This window comes from Mixophyes fleayi, chromosome 12 (genome assembly GCF_038048845.1).
Source record: "Mixophyes fleayi isolate aMixFle1 chromosome 12, aMixFle1.hap1, whole genome shotgun sequence".
Classification (NCBI taxonomy): domain Eukaryota; kingdom Metazoa; phylum Chordata; class Amphibia; order Anura; family Limnodynastidae; genus Mixophyes; species Mixophyes fleayi.
Genome location: NC_134413.1, coordinates 30,456,265 through 30,480,453, shown reverse-complemented (window position 1 = coordinate 30,480,453; position 24,189 = coordinate 30,456,265). Strand labels below are relative to the sequence as shown.

The 24,189-nt window shown below is 40.1% G+C and overlaps 1 protein-coding gene across 1 annotated transcript in view; it reads right to left on the bottom strand.

Annotated features, from left to right (window-relative positions):
• Positions 1 to 2,627: 2,627 nt before the first annotated feature.
• Positions 2,628 to 24,189, bottom strand: part of LOC142109365 (cytosolic phospholipase A2 delta-like) — a 37,287-nt gene continuing 15,725 nt past the window's right edge. Inside the window, exons 8-20 of the mRNA XM_075193518.1 lie at positions 22,512 to 22,684; positions 21,679 to 21,780; positions 20,949 to 20,986; positions 20,286 to 20,421; positions 19,453 to 19,589; positions 18,156 to 18,378; positions 12,817 to 12,934; positions 9,982 to 10,119; positions 8,301 to 8,408; positions 6,754 to 6,948; positions 5,353 to 5,519; positions 4,010 to 4,196; positions 2,628 to 3,141 (exon numbers count right to left, since the gene is read on the bottom strand). Of these exons, the coding sequence (XP_075049619.1) occupies positions 2,894 to 3,141; positions 4,010 to 4,196; positions 5,353 to 5,519; positions 6,754 to 6,948; positions 8,301 to 8,408; positions 9,982 to 10,119; positions 12,817 to 12,934; positions 18,156 to 18,378; positions 19,453 to 19,589; positions 20,286 to 20,421; positions 20,949 to 20,986; positions 21,679 to 21,780; positions 22,512 to 22,684 (1,970 nt within the window). The 3' untranslated portion in view covers positions 2,628 to 2,893. The remainder of the gene's footprint in view (positions 3,142 to 4,009; positions 4,197 to 5,352; positions 5,520 to 6,753; positions 6,949 to 8,300; positions 8,409 to 9,981; positions 10,120 to 12,816; positions 12,935 to 18,155; positions 18,379 to 19,452; positions 19,590 to 20,285; positions 20,422 to 20,948; positions 20,987 to 21,678; positions 21,781 to 22,511; positions 22,685 to 24,189) is intronic.

Here is a 24,189-nt window from a genome sequence, read left to right as displayed (position 1 = left end):
TGTGTTCCTCACATTACAGCATCATATAATGTATATGCTCATACATCAGTATAAACCAGTTACAAGATTCAACATTAAGCCATACTTGCCAACTTTACCTCGCTGGCTTCAGGGAGATTCCGGTGGATGTGGTTGTGCGGGGACGGGGCTTGACAAATCGCATCATTTTGACCCTGCCCCTAAACGATTATAACAATTTTGGCCAATTACAGCAGGAGGCAGAGCTAAGATGACGTGATATTTGCGTCATTAAGTCCCGCCTCCCACCACTTATCTATTGCGGGGCAAGAGCCGGGAGGTTGCCCTGCTCTCCCGGGAGGTCTCCCAGAAATGCTGGAGTCTCCTGGACATTCCGGGAGAATAGGCAACTATTCGTTAAAGAAAAGCAGCTAATGAATCTCTAGAGACTGAAGTGTCTTTTACATTTCTGTCTCCATTACTGAAGCCATGTTGTCTTACCTGTCAGTCTATGATTAAATCTTGGTCTCCATGAAAATGGCCACCTCCACAGGCATCAATACATGGACATAGGACACAATTTCTGAACTGTGTCATTATGACACAGATGGCGAAGTCAACCATGTCTTGCACTGGCTCAGCATCAGGGAGAATGCCAGACTGTTCAGGGAGTGAGGGAGATCACCCCTATTTCAGGGAGTCTCCCTGACATTCAGGGAGAGTTGGCAAGTATGCATTAAGCATAATGACATTTGTAATAAGATCCAGGGGAGACCAAGGACTCATGTGCCCAGGACATGCTGACTCGTGGATACAAGTGAGAATGGAGACTCAAACCACCTTTACCATATACCCTCAAATTTCTGTAAGGCCTAAAGGCCTACCTGCTAGTGTACACAAATCTCTTGTGCCCTATAGTGGTGTTAACCAAAGCCTTTCAGTTTTTAATCATGGGACTTGTCGGGGAATAGCATTCACATTTAATAGATAGATCTATTTCTCCACAATTAGCCCCAATATTAAATAATTAGTATTTCCATTTAATAATAAATCATATTTCCCCAAATTGCCCCAATATTAAAGAATTGGTATTCGCAGTTAATAAATAGCTCTCATTCTCCCTAAACTTAGCTCCACATTTAATTAATAATCCCCACACCACCCTAGCATTAATTAAATAATGCCCTCACAATGCCCTTCTACTGTAGATTTCAGAAGAGAACTCTTCTGTCTGCCTCTTTTATTTTCTCATCTATGTCATGCTGCTGGCCCTCACGAAAGAGGAGGATGGAACGTTTAGTGTAGGAGGGAGGGACTAAATGGATCCATAGATCCGTGGCAGTGACTTGGCTGGCCTGTCCATGAGTCCTGGACAGGGGGGGGGGGCTTCCAGACAACTGGAAACCCCCCTAAGTGCACACCTGCATCTCTGTGTATTTTGTTTCTTCTAAAAACTATTTTTCCCCTTTTTTAGTAAATTATAATTTAACTATAAAAATCTAACATAAATACATATAAGTTAATATTTGCTCTCCATATTTATCCGTGTAGTTCAGATTATTTACAAGAAAGTATCCAAGGTTTAGATGTGCTCTTTGAAATGTCTAGTATGTCTACAACTCTGCGGCAGGCTGTGAGAAGACAATGAATATACTTTGCAAATAGGGACGGATTTTAAAAAAGAAATACCCCCAGAGGATTTTACCAGTGCTGCACAAGTAGACTAAAGGGGGGGGGAATGGGATGGGGGTGACAAAGTCCTGGGAAATACTGATTCAGATCCCGGGGCTCAGCACCGGCCCACCGAAGCTTCAATCATGTTGAAATTAAACCATTTGGCAGTATAGCACTAAGTACAGCACAATACCTGTACATTTTCTTACTCTACACCCCCAGCTCCTCAAACTGCATAGGGGGATGAGGTTTAGTTGAAAGGGTGTGCAGTTTATTGTCAGGATACCAGCACAACATCTAAAGATTAGTGTTAATTGCTTGTCTTGTGCGATGTCAGATCTGGTATTGAACAGCTTGAAAGTTCTGTTTGGGGGATGTTTATAAGAACTGTGCAGTTTTTATAACATTAGAGCATTTTTTTATTTTCTGCTGCTCTAATTTCTGTGCAAATGTTTTTGTAAAATCCCCACAATGACAATGCCAAACATAAACAAGATTTCCTATTGCTTTGTGAACACACAGCAACATTTTGTCTTAATATCCTTACTCTTCTGTAAATGTAAAGGGTATTTTACAGAATAAAGACAGGAATCATCAAAGGCAGCTGGTATAATCTTAGATAATTAATGGTGTTTAAATCATACTTGCCAACTCTCCCGGAATGTCCGGGAGACTTCCGCATTTTGCGAGAGTCTCGCGGACTCCCGGGAGAGTGTGGAAATCTCCCGGGTTCTGCCAAGTTCACTAGGAAGTGCCCCACTTTCTAGTGAAGTGGGCAGAATTAGGTCCCAAACGCCGCGATTCCCGGTGAATCATAGCGTTTGGCCCCGCCCCCGCTGTCAAATGACATGTTTGCATCATTACGTCACAGGGGCGAGTCCAAAATGACGCCCATTTTGGAGCCCCCACCCCTCCCCCATTACTCCCACCTCCCCGGCAGGCTCCCGAAAACCAACTTTCTAAAGTTGGTAAGTATGGTTTAAATATGGTTGCATCGTAGTTTGTCTGGAATTAGCCGAACAGCTGTATCAGACCATACAAGTAGAAATCATACAAATGCATACTAATGTTCTTTTTGATAAACTTCTTAAACAAAAAGTAATCTCTATGTACAGGGTCTTTGCCAATTTGAGATATCAGTGTCCATATGAATTGCATACTACATGCACAGTTTGAATATGTATCTTTGACCATGTGCTTGGTAAATGCTCATATACTGCGGCATTAAATTGCTGAGCTTTCATTTCGTAGCAGCACTTTATTAAGTTTTCTGTTGAGTCCGAGTTTGGCAGGTTTCACTTAGAAGGTTCCTAGCTCTCCTCCTCCTTACAGCAGTGAGCAGCGCATCTGTAATCAGCTGCTTGTTGTTCAGGAGGTTGTACTGTGTAAGTTTCATTAGCCTATCAAAGTCCTGCTCGCTGTACGTAAAGTTTGTCAGAAAATAAGGCGACCAGGTACCAGTGACATCCACATTCCCGTCCGCCAGCTCTTCAGGAGACCGCAACACCCCTGAAAGAAGATAAATATGGAACATACAGTAAGGGATATGCCTAATGATTCTGCTGTCTAGGGTAGTGATATCACCCAGTCCTCGTACATTCATAGGTTTCAGTCTGTAAATTTTGGTTCTACCCATAAAATGGAGTTCTGGTAAACAAAGATTTTTAGGAACAGAGAGCACCTTACAAAAGAACATGCACCTTAATTCAAAACTACCTGCAACACTGGGGGCTGGAAAGTAATGGACAGAAAAGGCTGATGATAACACTTGTGGCCCAAAGGTGACAACAAAAAATAATCTTATTATTTGTTTTTATTTGACATACTAGAGCAAGACGTCTGCTGTGTGCAATTGAAATTTATGGTATTTTATATATATATATATATATATATATATATATATATATATATATACATATTTTTTTATATATATATATACACATATATATATATATATATATATATATATATATATCCATATGAGTTGGCATTCAAGGATTTCAAAGCCCCCATCAAGGTTGAAAGAACTGTGCCATTTAATGTCCAGTTATTCCAGTTCCAGTTATGTCCAGATAACACTTCAGTTACTCAGCATAACCTTCATCAGGGATATATAGAATCTGTATCTATGTATAAGAAGGTCTAAATTTGAACCCCTGCACCAATTTATTCAGATCAACAGGCACTGTAAAACTGAATGACATTTCCATTGGCCATCTCTTACGGAAATATCATGTGCGGGATAGCCCAGTGGGGTATAATAGTCCATCTATAATAAATCTATTCATGATCACTCATCAGACGTCTGGGCTCCTTAGGTTTACAGTATAAGCTGATAATTGTTGAACAGCACATGGTGACATTGCAAAGAACATACCTGGTTCTTTAAATTGTTTGAAGGTGTCGTTGACGAGTGGGAAGTGAAGCACTATGGGAGCGTTATGGTTGTCTTCATCGTTAAAATTATAACACTCTCTGTGTTTCTTTCTCTCCTCCTCACTCAGGGATACCTTAGGGAATCCGATGCCCTGTGTTGTGCAGTACACACAGGTCTGTTCCATGCACTGCAAATGGAAAGCAGGGTGTGAATAATTAGTCAGTAATTGTCTTCATTCCTTTCAGAAAAGGTTTATTATTTCCAAGTATAGTTTATAGTAGAATTTGTAATGTCCTTAATAATTGAAACAAGAGCATATCCAGAATTTAGTAGGAGCAATAAGCAAGGCTTTTGTTTAAATTACATAGCTGGGTAGCTGAAGGACTAAATCAGGCATGGAAAAAAAATCATAGAATTACACAGTTATTATATTTTCTTCCACTGCTTTCCTCCACCTACTTTCATTTCTCAAAAGTTACTGCAGATAAAGGAAGAAACAATGCTGCTCTATTAGAAATCTGTGATGCTGAGTAAACACATGTTCAAAAGAAGAGGAGGAAAAGTGAACATAGAGGCAAATATTACTTCCACATAGTCCAGGTGAGCTGTCTACAGGCACAGTAATGAAATACATGGCATAAAGGTTGCCACTAAAAAATGGTGTCTGGTTCATTTTCTTGCAATCACTTCCATTCTGGGGTCATGGGTTTGATTCCTGACAATGGCCTTATCTGTGTTTCCTCCGGTTGTTCCGGTTTCCTCCCACACTCCAAAAACATACTAGTAGGTTAATTGGCTGCTATTAAATTGACCTTAGTCTCTCAGTCTGTGTGTGTGGGAAATTTAGACTGTAAGCTGCAATGAGGCAGGGACTGATGTGAGCGAGTTCTCTGTACAGCGTTGCGGAATTAGCGGTGCTTATAGCTGATATAAATAGCTGATGATGCTTATATATCCTTGCTGTCAGTATGGACACAGAAAATGGCAAAGGGATCAATAGATAACTTGCACTGTTTCATGGGAAATATATTCACTTTGCATTCCATATAGAATGCAACATCAGTAGTTTCTCTAAAATTGCTTGTCCGGGTCTCTTGACACAAAGCTGGTAGGCAAGCCAGAACAAAACACACACAGGATATTGTTAAGATGTTAACCTAACCAAAAAGTAAAGAAAAAATGATGTCAGGGTCACAGAAGAAAGGCTGGTCAGGGGCTCCTGATGCTGAAGGTGTTCATGTCTTGAATACTTTATTTTACAGTTGTACCAGATAAACAATGCCTGGCACCATAATTGTTAAAAGAAAACATGGAAAATGATTTAAAATACACAAATAACTTACCAGGAGTGGGGTGTCTAGAGTGTAATCAAAAGATATAATGATGTCCACTTTCCTCCTTGGTCTGAGTAAAGGAGGGAAGCTGGCATTAATGAAATAACCAGCATCCACAAGGCACAGATTGTCAGCCAGTGTGGTAAGCTTATTAGGGAAGATGTCTAAATTGGAATCTGAAAGACAATAAACAACACAACAATATATGTTTTAATCCCAGGTTTTTTTGGGCATGTTAATGGATATGAATATTTGTTTTCATCTGGATTCGAATGGGCGATGACATGATGGAAGATCATGACCAAATTCAACACAGATCATGGATAATTCGGCAAAGCCTGTAATTGAGCTTTCCACATTGATTGTGGTAAACTTTTTCCCTCACCCAAATGGCTCACTACAGGTAAATTCAACAAATAGATCCTTTCAACTCCTGTAGTGAAGCCGCCTAGTAGATGACTATACCCTCTACAAAGAAGCCCTCTAGTGGATGACTACATATTTTCCAGTGAAGCCACCTAATACATGCCTCCACTGTCTGCAGTGTAGCCACTGAGTAGATGACCACCTTCTGTAGAAAAGTCATCTAGTAGATGATTCCACACTCTGCAGAGAAGTCATCTAATCGGTAGTTCCACATTCAGCAGAGAAGTCATCTTGTAGCTGGTTCCACAGTCTGTAGAGAAGTCATCTAGTAGGTGGTTCCACACTCTACAGAGAAGTCATCTAATAGGTGGTTCCACACTCTGCAGAGAAGTCATCTAGTAGGTGGTTTCACACTCTGCAGAGAAGTCATCTAGTAGGTGGTTCCACACTCTGCAGAGAAGTCATCTAGTAGGTGGTTCCACACTCTGCAGAGAAGTCATCTAGTAGGTGGTTCCACACTCTGCAGAGAAGTCATCTAGTAGGTGGTTCCACACTCTGCAGAGAAATCATCTAGTAGGTGGTTCCACACTCTGCAGAGAAGTCATCTAGTAGGTGGTTCCTCACTCTGCAGAGAAGTCATCTAGTAGGTGGTTCCTCACTCTGCAGAGAAATCATCTAGTAGGTGGTTCCACACTCTGCAGAGAAATCATCTAGTAGGTGGTTCCACACTCTGCAGAGAAGTCATCTATTAAGTGGTACCACCATCCACCGTTAAACTACTTAGTACTTAACACTACTTTTGTTTGCAGAGAAGCTGGCTAGTAGACCATTCTACTCCATGCAGTGAAGCCACTTGATAACATGGTCTACTAGCAGTAGTAGATGACTCCATCCAACTCCATCTTGCGTAGAGATTGCATAATTTAAGTGCACAGTTTCTGGGAATGTTGAGGAACCTGACTGCAGGAGTTTATCACTCCTTTAATTAGGGAAGGAAATATGAAAAATTGTTTGTGTATAACCTCTCCTCTGTTCATGTATTACCTTTCCATGTGGCATACTGTGCATGCTTATGATAATCTTTATGTAAATGAAGTCCACGCAGGAAATTATGCTGCTCCCCATCTATCGGCCTGTTGGTTAAGACTCCCTTCCAAATGCGACTAAAGGTGCCAGCTGGGGTGAACAGGCGAGTTTTCGTGTGAGCAGCTTCCCTCCTCAGCCGGATATCCTCTTTGTCTTTGGGTATTAACAGACAAAATTAAAAACAGTAGTATTATTTAAAATTGGAAATTCTAAAATTTATTTAACATCACTATTGCTGCTAACACATAATAAATTACTTAAACGTAACACTTAGTACTTCAGGCAAAGAGAGACGTACAGGAGTCTATATAAGGGAAAATATTTTCGGGGGAAGTAGGTGACATTTTAATCTTGTATTTTAAATATTTTGGCAATACTAGATATTATTTTAAAATGTGTTTCTTATGAGTCTACCGGGGTTTATGAATAAATATTGATTTAATTATTATATTTTATTTGGTAGTTTTTAACTTTAATATCTGACTCATTCTTCATTATTAATAATCCACAATCATCACACACACATATATATATATATATATATATATATATATATATATAAATATATATATATATATATATAAAAATATATATATATATATATAAATATATATATAAATAATTTTATCCCTTTTTTTCCATAAGAAATCGCTATGGTGGAATATCTGTGTAGTTTTTACATGAAGGTCATGTGTTATTTAAAGCTTTAAATGTGTTATTTATATAAATACAATCTAAATGGGCAGCACGGTGGCGTAGTAGTTAGCACTTCTGCCTTACAGCACTGGGGACATGAGTTCAATTCCTGACCATGGCCTTATCTGTGAGGAGTTTGTATGTTCTCCCCGTGTTTGCGTGGGTTTCCTCCGGGTGGTCTGGTTTCCTCCCACACTCCGAAAACATACTGGTAGGTTAATTGGCTGCTAACAAATTGACCCCAGTCTGTGTGTGTGTGTGTGTGTGTGTGTGTGTGTGTCTGTCTCGTGTGTGTTAGGGAATATATATATGGGGCAGGGACTGATGTGAGTGAGTTCTCTGTTGAGCGCCATATAAATAAATGATGATGATACAACACAGTAAAGTGCCACGTGGTTGAACATGATCAACAGCTAGACAATCACCTCTCACTTTTTTTGTTTCATTCAAACTCCACCTTTCAAATTTCCCAATTGAATCATAGGATAATCAGACAAAATTTTGTTTATTTGAACCGTTGGGCATATTTAAGCAGAAAAATTAGTTCACTACTGTATCTGTTCTGTTATGAATTGGATTCACTTTGAACACATTCGGGTTAAGAAACACAAACTGCACACTGAAGTTAAGTTGGTTATTGCACTAGACCCCATGTAGCAAGAAAACTGAAAGAGTTTCCCAAATCTGGAGTATTTTCTCCACTGAGGAAATGTGGTCAGTTCCTACGGGTTTAGAGCAGTTCATTACTTTAAAAAGCCATTACAAATAAATGTTATAAAAAATAGATTTGATTATAAAAAACATTGTACCAATATCCTTAATTCTGTCTTTGACCCAGGTGTCCCAGAAGGTGTCCAGTTGTGTGGTGAGATACCAGGTGTCCACTAAATTCAAGGAGAAGACATTTCCCCATAAACCTAAATAGAAGAGTAGTAATAGATCAGTCAGTTATGGAACAAGTTTCCAAATTATTGTTATGTGCCCAAGTGACATGTGCTGCCAAGGGACGTAACATAGGCTGGTACAAGAGAGGTAATAAGATTGTCTAAAACTAAAAAAAAAATAACACTTAGTATGTGCACAGGGCAATGTTTATACATAGAGGGCCTTATTTAGAGTTGGATTAAATATATAACTTTTGCGCACGTAAAAATGTGTCTGCACACTTGCATTTTTGCTGGATTTTATCAGCTGCATGTATCTTAAAATATTTGTAACCTAAAATCAAGTATAATGATACGCCAGTCAGCCTATCTGCCGTATAGATGGTGCCATGGCAAAGATGTGGATGTCATTATCATCAGCTTCTTCCCTGGACCCTGGCAGAGGGAAGTAGTTGATAATGATGATTGCTGTATATTTTATTGTTTTAAAAAATAAATAATTGTAAAAAAACCAAAACATGTAGCATACCAGCTTCATACAGCCTAGGCTTGTTCCCACTAAGAAAGCATAGGATCCATCTGCTGCTAATTGTATCTGTTGCTAATTAAGTTTTAATTAGCAACAGATACAGAGGCTGGGATAGTCACAAAATAAGAGGGAAACCCACAGAGTGAGGTTCTAATATCATAATGTGAACCAGTGGTCAGATTGGAAAGTTAGAAGTGGCGGTATGGAAAATGTAATTGGAATGTAAGTGAATGGAGTGTGATAGTTTTACAACTAGGCCGGCATAAGAAATGTCGGTGTGGCATACCACCAATACCACTTCCACCACTGATGTGAACCACACCCAACCTGTTAAGCGAAGGGCTACATCCTAAAAATAAATCTGCATGGCCTCTTCGTCTTCAAGAGCAGGGCCATCTTAACAGCATTATAGGCCCCTGGGCAAAGAAGCGCACTGGGGTCCTACCTACACAGCCACTCACAGGAATAAAAATGTAAATGACCGATAAAATTAAGCTTACCAGGGTAAGCAGATGGCATGGACCTTTAAAAATATTAGATGAACTTTATTATAGCTTTACGGCTTCAAAAAAATGATGTGTGTTGATTTTGTCTTGCTTATGTACAATCAGTATGTGTACGTCAAGGTCAAGATATGTATTCACAACAGCAAGATCGCATGTACAGATAACAACTGATATTGAGGTGATTAGTCCAGCTAAACATTTTAAAAAGAGGGTTTGAAGGTTCTGAATAAATTTCCTGGAATATTATACTGAAAAGTTGGCAACCCTATGGGGCCCCTATGCTTGTGAGGCCCCTGGGCAACTGCCCATCGTGCCCATGCGTTAAGACAGTTCTGTTCAAGAGACTACCAGCCACATGCAACAAAGATATGGAGCTCTTCCTGCACCAAGGGCATTGGGCACAGGCGTAATTGTAATAAATAATCTGGACACTGGAGTGACAGTATATTGCAATAAGTGATGACATCGGAAATTCACCATTTATACCAATATTATTTACAGGCATTTATACATATATTAACGCCACTTGTGTATCATGTTAGAAACAAACAGTACAACCACTGAGCGGTACCTTGTAGATAGCAAATACGAGGCTCTGGGTGTTTCTTCATCAATCTTCCCATGTAGAATTCACTTCCAAAGTCCTCCGTTCGGATGGAGGCTCCGTATTTCAGGAGTCCTACTTCATATGGGGTAAATTCACACCACTCTGAAATTACACATAGCAAGTAATGAATAGTTGTGACACTTACATAAATATTTGTGTAACAATATTAATAGAGCGTTACTTATTTCTACACTGGAGAAGCTGTAGCGATTGAAATAGTAAAATTTTTGTATGGCAGAAAGAAGAAAATAATGGATAACTAAAACAATTAGAACACCTCAATATAACTAAATTACTTAGTAAAGTACATTTCACATGGTATTCAGTGTAACCATAGTTTTGGAGATATATAGTATTATTAATCTCCATTGTAAAATAAATACTTGGTTTGACTATAAGGACTCTCCACTTTTTTCATAATTTAGGATCTTTTAGTCAATATTGTTTTGGCTTTGGGGAACAGGGCACCAGTAAAACCCAGCCACTGAGCGTGCACTGCTATTTATTGGAAAGTTGGTATGAGGTATCAATATTACACATAACTTGGCCGAAACAGGAACATTGCTACGTATTCTATTTAAGATGTTTTTCTCCTCCTGACCACCGGAGGCCGCCACTTTGTCTTGAATTCTGCTTTCAGCCAAGATTGCTGATGGTGATTCACTGGAGTTCATTTTGCTTTCTGTTTGGGTCTTTAAATAGCCACATTTTGTTAGATACATTGTTTGAATATTGTGACTTGTTCCTGCTTGTGCTAATTGAAAGTTCATAGCCTGATTGTTCATATAGCCTGACACATATCTCCCAACATTTGGGTATCCAAAAGCAGAACAGGTGCATGCCTAGGGCTTTTGAAGTACTAGGCTGCCCTGTACTCTCCTGCCCTCCCCTCTAATCACCTCCACTGCTGTGCGAACCAGTGCAAGCGGAACCTGTTCTATTATTGTTTTTATCTGACCCGCATTTAACATTATCACCATAACTTCAGAAACTTGAGGAATATGACTCTGTGTCTGGCTTTCAGATTAATCAATCAAAATTGTTAGCGATGTCCTTGGGTCCTGAGACCAAGCCATCATGGAGTACATAGTATTCTTGGTCTTGGGACAAGAAGTCTTTCACGTACCTGGGCATTCAACTGGCAAAAAAGATACACGATTCATATTCACATAATATGTGAAGGGTGGTCAAGATTGTGATTGATGAACTGGAAATATCTTTTACTCTCCTATCTGGGCCAAGTGAATCTAATCTTTCATCTAATAATTGTCTTTCCCAAACTTTTATATCCGTTACAAATGTTGCCCATCTTATTATCTACCTCTGATGAGAGGCTACTGAACAGGGAATTTATAAATTGCATCTGGCAATCAAAATGTCCCATAATAGGTCTCTTTAAGCTTCAGCAGTTGGGGTATAAATTTCCCTAATTTAAAATTGTACAGATATGCAGGAACTTTATGGTATATCAGAGATTGGCTACATGATGGTAACACATATGTTAACTATGATTTGGAACTGTTAGGCTAGCATCCCAAACATAAACTTCTAGTACAGGCAGCAGATGTCTCTGCCTATAGCAACCGCCTTTCCCGTAAAATAAGTATTGCTCACAGGTACCCAGATGCCCCAGGTCTTTAAATCTAAGTAGTAGGAGCTTATATTTGTCGAGTGCAGTGTGGGTAGTAAGAGGATACCAGGAGACAGGACTGAGTCCCCGGTGGAACAAGGCAACTGGCGAGCAAGCAGAATCCTGTAAACAGGCAGAGGTCAGGGCAACAGGCATTCAAGCAGAATCCAGTAAGCAGGCCGAGGTCAGGGCAACAGAAAGTCAAGCAGAATCCAGTACGCAGACAGAGGTCAGGGCAACAGGCATTCAAGCAGAATCCAGTAAACAGGCAAAGGTCACAACAGAGGGTCTCAGGAATGAACAGGAGCAGGTCAGCAAACAGGGCTCTGAAGCTATAACTGGCAGGGAGGCAGGGGGGCCTCCTTTCCAGCCTTAAATAGTAACAATAACCAATCAGAATTCCTAGCAGAAGCCTCAATAATTAATTACTGGGGACCAATTTCGCCTGCCCCCAACTGACAGCTGTGTCAGTACACAGCGGTGACAAGAGCATCCCGACTGTTGTCCTGGTGACAGCCGGGGCAAGGAGGCAGAAGTGACGTTCAGGCTGTCATGGCAACAGTCGGGACGCACTGCAGACGGATCACCACCGCGGCTTGTGACAGGAACAGTCATTTTTGTTGAATGTCCACTTGACCGCCTTTCTTTATTTTCACAGACAATAAATTCCTGATGAGATAGTGGATAATCAACTTTTGATAATTGTCTGGAAGTCTTGGCACTTTATTCACCATAAATTTAACCTCAATAGTCATCACTTTTTATATTTACATTTTCTACATAATCCAGATTTCCAATCAGGCCAAGAATCTTAACTTTTTAATTGTTGGCAATCAAAGGGAATATCCTGTGTCAAGTCTCTGGTCATTGCTTCCACAGAGAAGTCAGTTACGACACCCCAGGTCTTGGACAAATGTGAACTCCCACACACGCATATTATATTTGCTTCATTGAAAAAAAAAGTCCAGAGACCTGTGTAAATGTATGGTTAATAACATTCATATTTTAATGTAAGTTTATAACAGGTTTTTCTTGCTTTCCAGGAAGCCTGCTCCACCCACGCTAATTTCTCTACCAGAAGTTACAGAAAACGCTTCAGTTGTTTTATACTTTCACTACCATATGTGACATATATCTGCAATGACTTACAGGTCCTAAATTGTGAGTACCTTTGAAATCCAAGGTGCTGATTGTGTCCTGTTTAACATTCATAGCAAGGTAAATGGGTAACGGATTCTGCCCCTCTTCCAAGGCTGCTTGTTGATCAGAAAGCCTGCTCTCGTTTCTCTGTGAGAACAAAATAAAAATGGTAAAAGTGGTCAATCACAGCTTTTGTCCAACTAGCCCACCTCACCATCCAAGCAAGTGCTAAATTACTTCATGGGCACCCTGAGCAAATACTGAGGAGAAGAACCAAACAAGTTGCAAAGTACATTCAAACATTCTGGGCCTGATTAATTAAAGAAAGTACAGCAAAAAAATGAGTAACTTTTCACCTGGGCATTGTTGCATTGGAGGGGGAAATAAATTTATAATGTGGGAACAGATTTATAATTGGGTTTGGACATGTCCAAGATCAACTTCAAATTTCAGTGTAAAAATAAAGCTATCAAGTATTTGTATCCTACATGAAAAACCTGCCAGCATTTATCTAATGTGCAAAATAATAAACTAATTTGCACCCCTTGCATTGTAACATGGTTTTGTCCAGGAAAAAACTAACTAATTTTATTGCCTTACTTTCCTTAATGAATCAGGCTCTCGGTGTTCGGGATGAACTTACAGGACTTTTTTTGGGCTGCACCCACTTTGTGGAATTCCCTCCCTCACACAGTAATACTTTCCTCTAGTCTCCAAACCTTCAAGCGCTCTCTGAAAACCCCCCTCTTCAGGCAAGCTTATGATATTCCTCAACCAGCATCTTAATCTCCCTAGATTACCCTATTACCACCCTCTACACAGCTGACACAAGACAACAACCCTCTGACCAACATTGCTACACACACAGCCCACTCAGTACTTTTACCTTTGCAGTCTAGCTGGTCCAGTGTGCAATATGATGTAGCACATGCCCTTGTGTTTCTAACTCCCATTGTCCCATAGATTGTAAGCTTGCGAGCAGGGTTCTCTTACCTCTCTGTCTGTATGTATTACCCAGTATTGTCTTATCAATGTTTGTTCCCAATTTTAAAGCGCTACGGAATTTGCTGGCGCTATATAAATAAATAAATGATGATGATGATAGGTGATCTAAATAATATTAACCTGGCTCAGTCTGAAAGCACAACTGTCGCAAGTTACATTCTCAACCCTTTATGGGGTACATTAAATAGGTTTATTTGCTATGTTACGACTGACAGCAGTGGGCTCCAGGAAAGGTTATATATTCTCCTTCATTCTATCTATGAAAAATGACAAGCAACTAATCCAGTGGTTCCCAAACTGTGTGCCTAGGCTCCCTGGGGTGCCTCGGCGATCCCTCAGGGGTGCCTCGGCCAGGGCCAGTGGTAAGCAAGGCGGGGGACTACTTGGTAATTATTTTGGCTTAGGGGCACCTTGAAAAAATTATGTAAGCCCTAAGGGAAAAAGTTTGGGATCCACTGGTCTAATCCACTGCTTTCTACCCCTAAGCTTGTTAGGGATCTGTTCCTGAAATCTGCATAGTTTTGGTCCCATTGCTTCAGTAAGTATTTAATTAAAGACATAGGTTTCCTAGGGAGTAAGTTGTTTTCTGTAGTTCCTGGCAACTAATGGGTTAGTTTAAAATAACATAAATCAGTTCTAGTCTATTCCAACATGTTATAGTCTTAGTCTGCTCCAGGCTTTTATCTTCATTTTTAGAATGCCTCTAAGCATCTTTGTCACCAGCCTTGTGTACACACCTACTTCTAGAAGTAGGATGAGGTGGCATGTATAAATAGCCGCATATTTCACAAAGTGTATCTCTTCTATGCCCTGAAATATTTACAGAGCTTAGTAGTCACAATGGAAGGTGATAAATAATATGTTACACAGAGCTGAAATGAACACTTCATGATAATTGTATCATGTTTACCTCAGCAAGCTTGACACGTGATGAACTATTTACTGGCACACAAAGCCACTAATGTAAGGTAGCTAATATAAGCGTTAACAGATATCTATGTACAAGTTTCTGAAATGTTTTAGAACTGAAACTGAGATAAAGTTGTGATTAAGGGGGATTGCTTTTCCTATGCACAGTAGGCTTCCTGTCTTGGAGTATATTGAAATAGACAATGGGTTTTTGCTCCATTTGAAATGATTGATAACAGAACAATAGATTATGTTTAGCTGCATAGACAATGTAAATATAGTCCTGAGCATCTCTCATTCTGTCATGGGATGGGATCTTTTACATATATGTATGTGGATGTTATTATTTTTTTTTTATGTATTTTACATTTATCAATTTTCACAATATCTCACAACATAGCAACAAATTCAGAAAGATAACCTCAACAGGGTAGTAACCAAAAGGACAAAGGAATGGGAGAGACTGGAGCACATATATCCACTACCATTCCTAGTCATGCTCAGTCTACATATAAACAGCACATATGAGTAATGTGTGAGCTACCATCACCCCTACTCCTTTGTACTATCACCTCACAAATACTAAATGGATCATGAAACGAGTTTTATGATCACACTCTGTTTATTTTCCTTTAACAATGTGTTTACTAAAAGAACGTGACCAGAATGTAAACTTGTTTACAGCCTACAAAATAAAGAACATTTCACAGAGCATAAACAAGTTTGTATTGATGCTGTATTATTTTGGTTTATGGAATTTATAAAATGGAAAGGAACAAGGAAAGTTGGAAAACAAAAATAAAAAATGGGGAAGAAAGAGTTAAATCGTTCTTGCAAACTTTTTCAACCTCCCCTCTGGGATTGGTTAAGTGTGAGGACAGAAAGGGGCGGGCCAAATTGCACCATTTTGGCCCCGCCCCCACAAAGCAATGACATGTAAGCTTAATTTTGATATGGTGGCGGGGCCAAAATGATGTAATTCACTGCGAATCTCGCCACAGAGGCTCCCATCCTGCCCACTTCACTAGGAAGTGGGAAAGATGCAGGAGAATGGCCTGCTCTCCCGGGAGTCCGGGAGACCTACCTGAAATGCGGGAGTCTCCCAGACATTCTGGTAGTGAAAGTACGGGTTAAATCATGAAGTGAATGGATAGCAAGTAACACAGTCTGAAAAATTATTCTGTGAGTTAAAGAAGGAGAAATTTACATTTTCAAAAAATAATTTTCTTAAGCTGGGTACACACTACACTGTTTTCATCCAATAATCGGCTCAAACAGCCGACATACGACCGCTCGTTCAAAAGTCGGGTCAGTGTGTGCAGTGACACGATGGTCGAAAGTCTGTCCAAATGGACGATTATCTCCTCATTTGGTTGGTCGTACCGTTTAATATTTTCGGTCCAATCTCGTATCCGCTGTGTAGTGTGTATAAACTTCCGACCGATCCACAACAGTGAGTACGAAATTACAGTCATTGCTCACGACAACATGGCTGTAAAAAGTCGCTAAAGGGACGTCCGCTCTTCCCTATATCGTCCTAAACAAGGCTAGTGTGTATGCAGTCCATGGACCGAGCGATCAGATCATCGATCGCATGTAAAATCGCTCTGCATAAAAAGTTGGTCGAAATTTCTGTAGTGTGTACCCAGCTTTAGTAAGAGTACTAATAATCTAAAGGTCTTTGAAAGTACAAGTCTAGAATATTATCATTAAGGAGCATTTGGATTTTCCGAGGTATAAGTAAATAATGTTTCTCATACCTGGTTAGATGCTCTTATTTTTAACTACATACTTTCTGGATTGCAAGGTAGATAGTTGACAACATTTTGCAAGGGACACTTTTGCTGCTGAGCAGGTGAATTGCATGTGACCATCGGTTGGTCTAGAGTAGACAAACATTGAAAACTTCATTCCCTATGATGACATGTTTCCTAAACTTGGTTATATTGTATTTTTTGCATTTTAACTAGCCTAAATAAACATATAAACACCAGGGAATTAGGATACATTGTGAGGATTGCATCCAAAATACAGAATAACAGGAATTGTACTGTGTCGTTGGTCAATACTTAAAAGCAGGGACATTTTAAGGGACACATTTTTCCAGGGACTAATCTTTAAAACCTAGGATTCTCCCTGATAATTAGGGTTGGCTGGCACTCATGGTCTGCGGGTTAGGGATTGTGCACGAGCAGGTGAATTGTGCTCTGAGACGACATAAAACTATGGGAAATAAGAATCTGTCCATTGACACAGAGGACAGCATAATATGAATCAGGTTCTACAGAACGCGGAGTACTCAGTAATTATAGGGTGGGGACAGATGAATGTATCATAAAAATAATGGAAACATGATAATCACAGAAAATTATTTAAAATTTTAACCTTATTTGGATGAAAAGAAATAGGCAATTAGTGACCAAGTTAATTAGAAGCAAAAGTAAGATGCATTTTGGATATGTTGTCACAGAGCAGGATTTCTGAACACAGTCATTAAGGCTGAGTCAGGTTAGACTGGATAAAGATAATTTACAAAGCATATAGTGGCTGAGGTACATGTAGCGCAGGACATGTTTAGGTCTGTTAATATTTCTTTATTCCTTGGTGAACCAGTGAATTAAGAACTGTTTAACTGCTCGAAAGGAAATGAAGCTCTTTGAAATGTATTACTCATAAAAACACCATAGTATTGAAATATTATCTTATTTCCATCAATTTAACTAGCCAGTCTCCCCCCACCCCCCTCCCACTCCTGCCCTCCTGTCCCCCTCTTACCTCCCTCTTCGTCTCTGCCTCCGTTCCCCCCATTCCCTCCTCCTACCATTGCATCTCTGTTCGTCCTACCCTCCCCTTAGATTGTACGCTCCTTCGAGCAGGGCCTCCTCTCCTTCTGTTCTCCACCACCTTAACTCTGCTCTCCAGCTCCTTGTCTCTTCCATGAGGTCCTCCTGCCCTCCTACGCCTCTCTCTACCCCGCTGGGGGCTCTCACCTCTCATCTAGCTGTACTTTGAGCTTCTGAGTTACTGTGCTTTTTGTTAACTGTACCGTGCTGTCTCACCCTGTATCATGTTTCTGTCTGTCCCTGTACGGCGCTACGGATACCTAGTGGCGCCTTATAAATAAAAATTAATAATAATAATAATAATAATAATAATAATTTAGGCAGTACCATTAAATAGCCAGCAGATGTCCCTGGAGCTATACAGAAGATGCCAAATCAAATCATTTGGTCAACATCCATTACAACAGTTGTATTTTCATGCTTTACAAATTACTAGAAGCGGTGGATTATAGAACTCCTGGGTCTTTTGTGGTATGAAAATCCTTTCTGATTGAGAGAGCATTGCAAATTCATTAGAACACCCAATAACTGTCTCAACTAATTCATATTTCACTAGAATTTCATTGGACTTGATCCAATGTTTCCCTGTTAGCAAATTCAACGCTTCTTACCCCATTGTGGAACATGGATTCAATCATCAGCCCCCAGAGGTCGGTGAATGAGGGTTTCTGCCCGTCTTTGGCAGCCTGTTGGAGCTCCTTGCGATAGTATTTCAGCCTCTCCACTGAGAAAGTTCTCATTTTTGTCTTTGTCACATGTTTCTTAGCTTTCTGTATTGACTCAGATAGGTTGCTCTGTGACCACTCAGGATCCTCATAGAGCTTGCTCATGGTCCTAATTAAAAGGAAATAATATAGTCTCCTAATAAGAAATTGACCAAGTAGCTAAAAGCTGATATAAACATAAGTGGTAAAGAAAACATAGCCACATATTCATGAAAGGCACCGATATACTCCTAGTCTCTTGTTATGCACAGGAGTCTCCTTTTCTTTTTATAACCAATCAAATGTCTCCAAGGACAAGGTTCTTTTTTTATCAGAGAACGTCTTGATATAGAGAACTTCCTGAATATAGCTGATTTAGTATAAAACCCAGGAATCTTTTGAACCCCTTACTTGGCTGTTTGTTAAACTTTGACAGAACCATGGGAACAATTTATTTGTACTGAGCTTGATGACCGGCAGTGGAGGGCGCTTTAGGAAAGCAGAGTTAAAGTGCCTATGAATATGGTCATTAAAAAGGTCTCAGAAGAACTTGTGTACTCTCCAACTAGGCTGGACTAGACTGGGAACTTACGGTTAAGTGGGGCTATGGTAACTCTACCGATTGCTTTCACTGTTACTAGACTGGTTCTTTCGTCCAACAATTTTAAAAATGATGTTGAACATTTTTGGAGGCTATAACCTATTGTATTCTTGGATAGCCCTATTTGGCAGAGAATTCCCTTTGTTATCTATAAGAGATATTACATTAGCTTGGTACATTTGTGCTGTGCAAAAATTATTTCAAGAGCAAAATATCCTGGATATCCAATTAGAAATATACATATCTGTTAAAAAATAATCTTGCCACATTAGAAAACATGTGGTCCCAATAACTTACACCTATAGTTTCCGGCTCCTCAGACAGCTCTTGTCCTCCTAAGCCTTTCCTCAGTCACTTATTTTGCATTAAACCATTTTAATTTATTTCTATTTATTTCACTTACTCCTGTGAGTTATATTAATGGTAGCCATAATTTTAAATGACTTCCACAAATATAAGGGATTATTTAGGGCTTTGGTTCAGTAAAGACCTCTCGATAACGAGCTGCATCCATGATGAAAAAATAAAATTGAAACTTAGAATGTTTCAAACATTATCAAATTTATGCAAGTTTATATTGTATTGTTCTCCAAAACACTTTACCATGTAGAACCAGAGGCGCCTGCGATGTAGGAGACACAGTCCAACAGACCCATCTTCTGGAGGCCGTACAAATGGCTGTACAAGGAGGACATTGCTCGCGCCCCTCCACCTGTTGCCATAACCGCCACCACTGGAATCTAGGCAGGATTAGAACACAGAGCATATTGTGAAGCTGGGATCTGTTATAATGGTTTGAAACTGACTGACAACAGTGTTGGAAACATTTTTGGGATAAACCATTTTAGAATCTTCTCGGTTCAGCCACCTATCTGCTCCTATTTCCCACTTTGTAACTTACATGAAGATACAGTTATATGTAGCTGTCCCTAATCCTGGCTGTCAGCTTTTAGATAACATAAGGGAGTAAATGTATCAAGCTGAGAGTTTTCCGGTGGGTTTGAAAAGTGGAGATGTTGCCAATAGCAACCAATCAGATTCTAGCTATCATTTTGTAGAATGTACTAAATAAATTGTAGCTAGAATCTGATTGGTTTTTTTAAACCCGCCGGAAAACTCTCAACTTGATTCATTTACCCCAAGGAGTCAGATGACAAGCAAGAAAAAATGAGGGGGGAAAAGAGATCTGATTAAATGCACATGGCAGAGAAAAATAGAAACATGGGAACATATTCATGATGGGAACCAATACATTTTTGTACCATTCTTTTAAACCAACCAGGATGGGGTGAACAGGGGACTGGAAATTGGAGCTGGTTTATATACCCCTTGTATGCCAGTACTTGTGGTTAATGGTTAGTCTGAAGGTGCTTATGTACCATTATATATTTTAAATTCTACCATGGTAAATAATTACAATTTTACACTATCCACACCTCTTCACCAACCAAATCCTCCTCCAACTGCAAGAATTTCTTCAGTGCATCAGCTACTACTTGTTGGCGTTTGCTCAAAAATATCTTCTCTTTATCACACAAATCGAATCCCAGCCGCACATCCAGCTTTTCTGGACTGAAAACAAGAGACATTCATGTAAACAAACATCAATTTTAAGTGAATTACAGGTGCCATCCTTTCCCATTATGATTGAGGGTCCCAGACTGGGTAATGTTGTTTATTTAATAAATGCTTTCTACAGACCAGTAGGGTGAACCGATACAAGGATGAAGGATAAATGAGGGGGAGAAGGAGGTCTGATGGAGATGCACAGTGTGATTTAGACGCTTTAAAAAATGGGTGCCTATCCCAAATTTGTCACTTCACAATAATTATATGTTATTTGTTATAATCAAATATCACGTTTTGCAGGTTTGCTTTCCTCTGCCTATCATTAAATAGAAACGCAACACACTGATTCACCCAGCTACACTTGTGCTTAGCAATGTAAACAGTGGCGCAATAGGGGGCATAGTGGACCAAAAATCGGCATAAGACATCATTTCAGCTGTGGGCCCAAATTTTTCTGCTTCATAAATCATTTTCTGTGTATAGATAATACTACTGACCGAATAACTAAACATTAAGAGAAAATACTGTACCATTCTTTCAATTTTATTTGCATTTCCAAAGGCTTGACCTAAAAAAGAAATAAAAATACATTATCTTCTTGGCCCCATTGGTCACAAAGAGCCTGCTTCATTAAGGAATGTAAATGCAGATAATTACTTATTTTTCGTTAAATAGCTCTGCACATCCCCAGAAACGGACCAGTGAACACAAGAACATCCAATTTATCTTCAAATGCAAAGGACACTTTCGACAGCCTACGATTTCATGGGCTGAACGGGAAGGGGAATGGGCCTGAGCAGTAGTCAATGTACAGTAAGGGCGTTCAGTACAGTTTAGGCAATCTGCGGTTCTGCAACTTCTGTGGAGCTGCCAGTCTTAGCATGCATGCTGGGGCTTGTAGTTCTACAGCAGCTGGAGAGTCACAGGCTGCTAACTTTGGTTTTAGCTAATGAACTGGCCATTGGCAGGACTACCGCCACTGCAGGGGATGTGTCCACTAAATGGGTTTCACTGTGCATGCTCTGGACTCCGCATAAGATCAGAAGAGCAAAGTGGGCCATATCTGAGTGTGGGTGAGGTTGGCACATTCACAATGATGCCATAAATGGAGCCAGCCCCTTGACTGCTCAGAATAGTGGGAGGTTAGTATTCTAATGCCCTCCCTGGAACTACCTCTTATTATGCTCAGCCAACTTGTAGACAATAGAAATAGAAAATATAGAAATTACACAGTTATCATGATAAAAGGTTTCTACTTGCCTCCATTGCGGGTAGCTGGACATTAATCTCTCCATCCGTGGGGGTTATTAATGAAAGTGGCACTGTGGTTTGGCTTAAACTGTCGTTTTCTGTTTCATTACTCTAAAACAGTAAGGAACAAAACTCACAGTTATGTCATCTAGGTAAACCTTGATGCACTATATCAGGCATGGCCTACCTGTGGCTCTCCAGGTGTTGTGAAACTACAAGTCCCAGCATACCCTGCCAGCTATCGACTGGCTCTCTACTGGAAAAGCATGCTGGGGCTTGTAGTTTCACAATACCTGGAGAGCCACAGGTTGGCCTGGCCTGCACTACATATTTTGTTCAAAAAAACATTTATTAAATGAACATATATGCTACACTAGTAGTTTAACCCAGTTAAATAATTTCATGCTGCAAAATGAAATTACATTTTTCCACTTTAGTGCAAAATTAAGTGCACCGAATTTATATTTGCACAGAACACCCCCGATTAGTACTATATCCATTCCATCGGCCAGTGCAAACATTTGCTTCACTGCAGGTGCCCCCATCACAGATGTCACCATTTTGGCCAACAAATCCATGTGCCTTCCCGAAGAAAACAGGTGTACCTGCAGAAAAGTAGGTGCACGATCTGGCCAATTGCACTGCGGTTTAACACTTTTGAGATTTGCATATGACCCTTATACTGTACATGTATAGCGACTGTTTTCTAACCTAAAAAAGACATAAACAATAATTACAAACCCCAAAGAATGATACTATTCCTAGCACGCCACACCCCAGCATCAAACACTGCAGCACATTATTCACATCTTTATAATCTGCATCTTAAAGGTGGGACTTACGAAGGTAACATCAAAAGAGGAGTAAACTCTGTTCAGGCTGGCTGACATCTCTGTCCCCCAATCTCTTGGATAATGGAAAACAACAGTTTCATGTGAGCTGGAGTCTGAAGATAATAATATCCTTTGAGAGTCTTCATAGGAGCCTCTTACAGTGAGAGCCAACTCTGTTTTCCCTGTGGATACACCAGACAGCATGGAATGATAGAACTGTATCGTAACGTACACATCACTCATTCCTAACAGAGATGTTCAAAATTAGTGTCAGTAGCAGTTCTGGTCATGGTTATAAAATGATGCTAATATATGTTATATACAAGGCTGTGTGACAGGTTCTAATAATTAAACTAGAGAGCCCATCAGTTGCAGATGAAGACTGTATTGGGTAATGGGTGTTACCCTAGCAATGGCTCCCCCTTCACTGTCAGCAACGACATCTTTTTATACTTAATTATCAGGACTGGATTTACATACGTGGAGCCTGTAGGCACACAACCAATGACATTGTATGTCCGACCCCATCTACAAGCCGCTTTCTATACAGAACACTCTTTAGCTTTGTCAGTTCTGCCACACAACAAGCTACATTGTCACTACAGTGTATACATCCCCAAATTTAAATATATAGTGCACAGCTCTTATACAGAATGAGAAGCCAAGTTTTTTAAGGACATGCACTTATTTAATCTATGCCCTCTTTTCACTATAACCACAATAATAATATACATTGCAAAACACCAAACATTAGGCCTGAATTTGATGTAGCAACAATTTGACCAGTTACAGCACCCATTTGACCAGTAAGCAGCACCCATTTGACCAGTTAGAGCACCCATTTGACCAGTTACCCACACCCATTTTGGCCAGTAAGCAGCACCAATTTGACCAGTAAGCAGCACCCATTTGACCAGATACCCGCACCCATTTACCCAGTGAGCAGCACAGGGCCATCTTAACAACATTATGGGCCCCCGGGCAAAGCAGTGCACCGGGGCCCCTAGATATAGATATATAGATGTATACACATACAGATATAAATATAGATATATAGAGATAGAGATAGAGAGATGTACTTGCTCAGTGACCCTTGTAGGTTTTTTTTGCAGGTTTTTTTCTTTTGCAGGATTATTTATTCTCATTAAGAGCTGTGCCTATGGGGCCCCTTGTCCGTGGGGCCCCCGGGCAGCTGCCCATCGTGCCCAATGGAAAAGATGGCCCTGGAGCAGCATCCTTTGACTAGTTGTCGGTACACTATGACTAGCACACAGCACCCTGTGATCAATACGTAGCATCATTTTACCAGTAATTAGCAGTCTTTAACTAGTAACCAGAAACCCCTGACCGGTAAACTTAACTTGCTATTTCCCTTGCTACCACTACGCAAAGAGATTTGCAGCACCCACCCACCCCTGTACATTAAAGAAACATGTATTCCTACCAATCTGAATTAATAGGACTCCTGTCTCCTTCCTCTTAATCCTAACCAGATAATCAGCTATTGGAGCCAGCATTTCTACCAATCACAGCGCTGGCTGCTCTCAGTCCCAGCCTGCAAGCAGTCCTTCAGTACAGGAACCAGGTTCTGCTGTGGCCGCAGAAATATTCTGAAGGTTTTGGTGGATGAACCAAAACCTTCTGTTGGCTGCACTTGAGAACCACTGAGTTAGACATTACATGTATA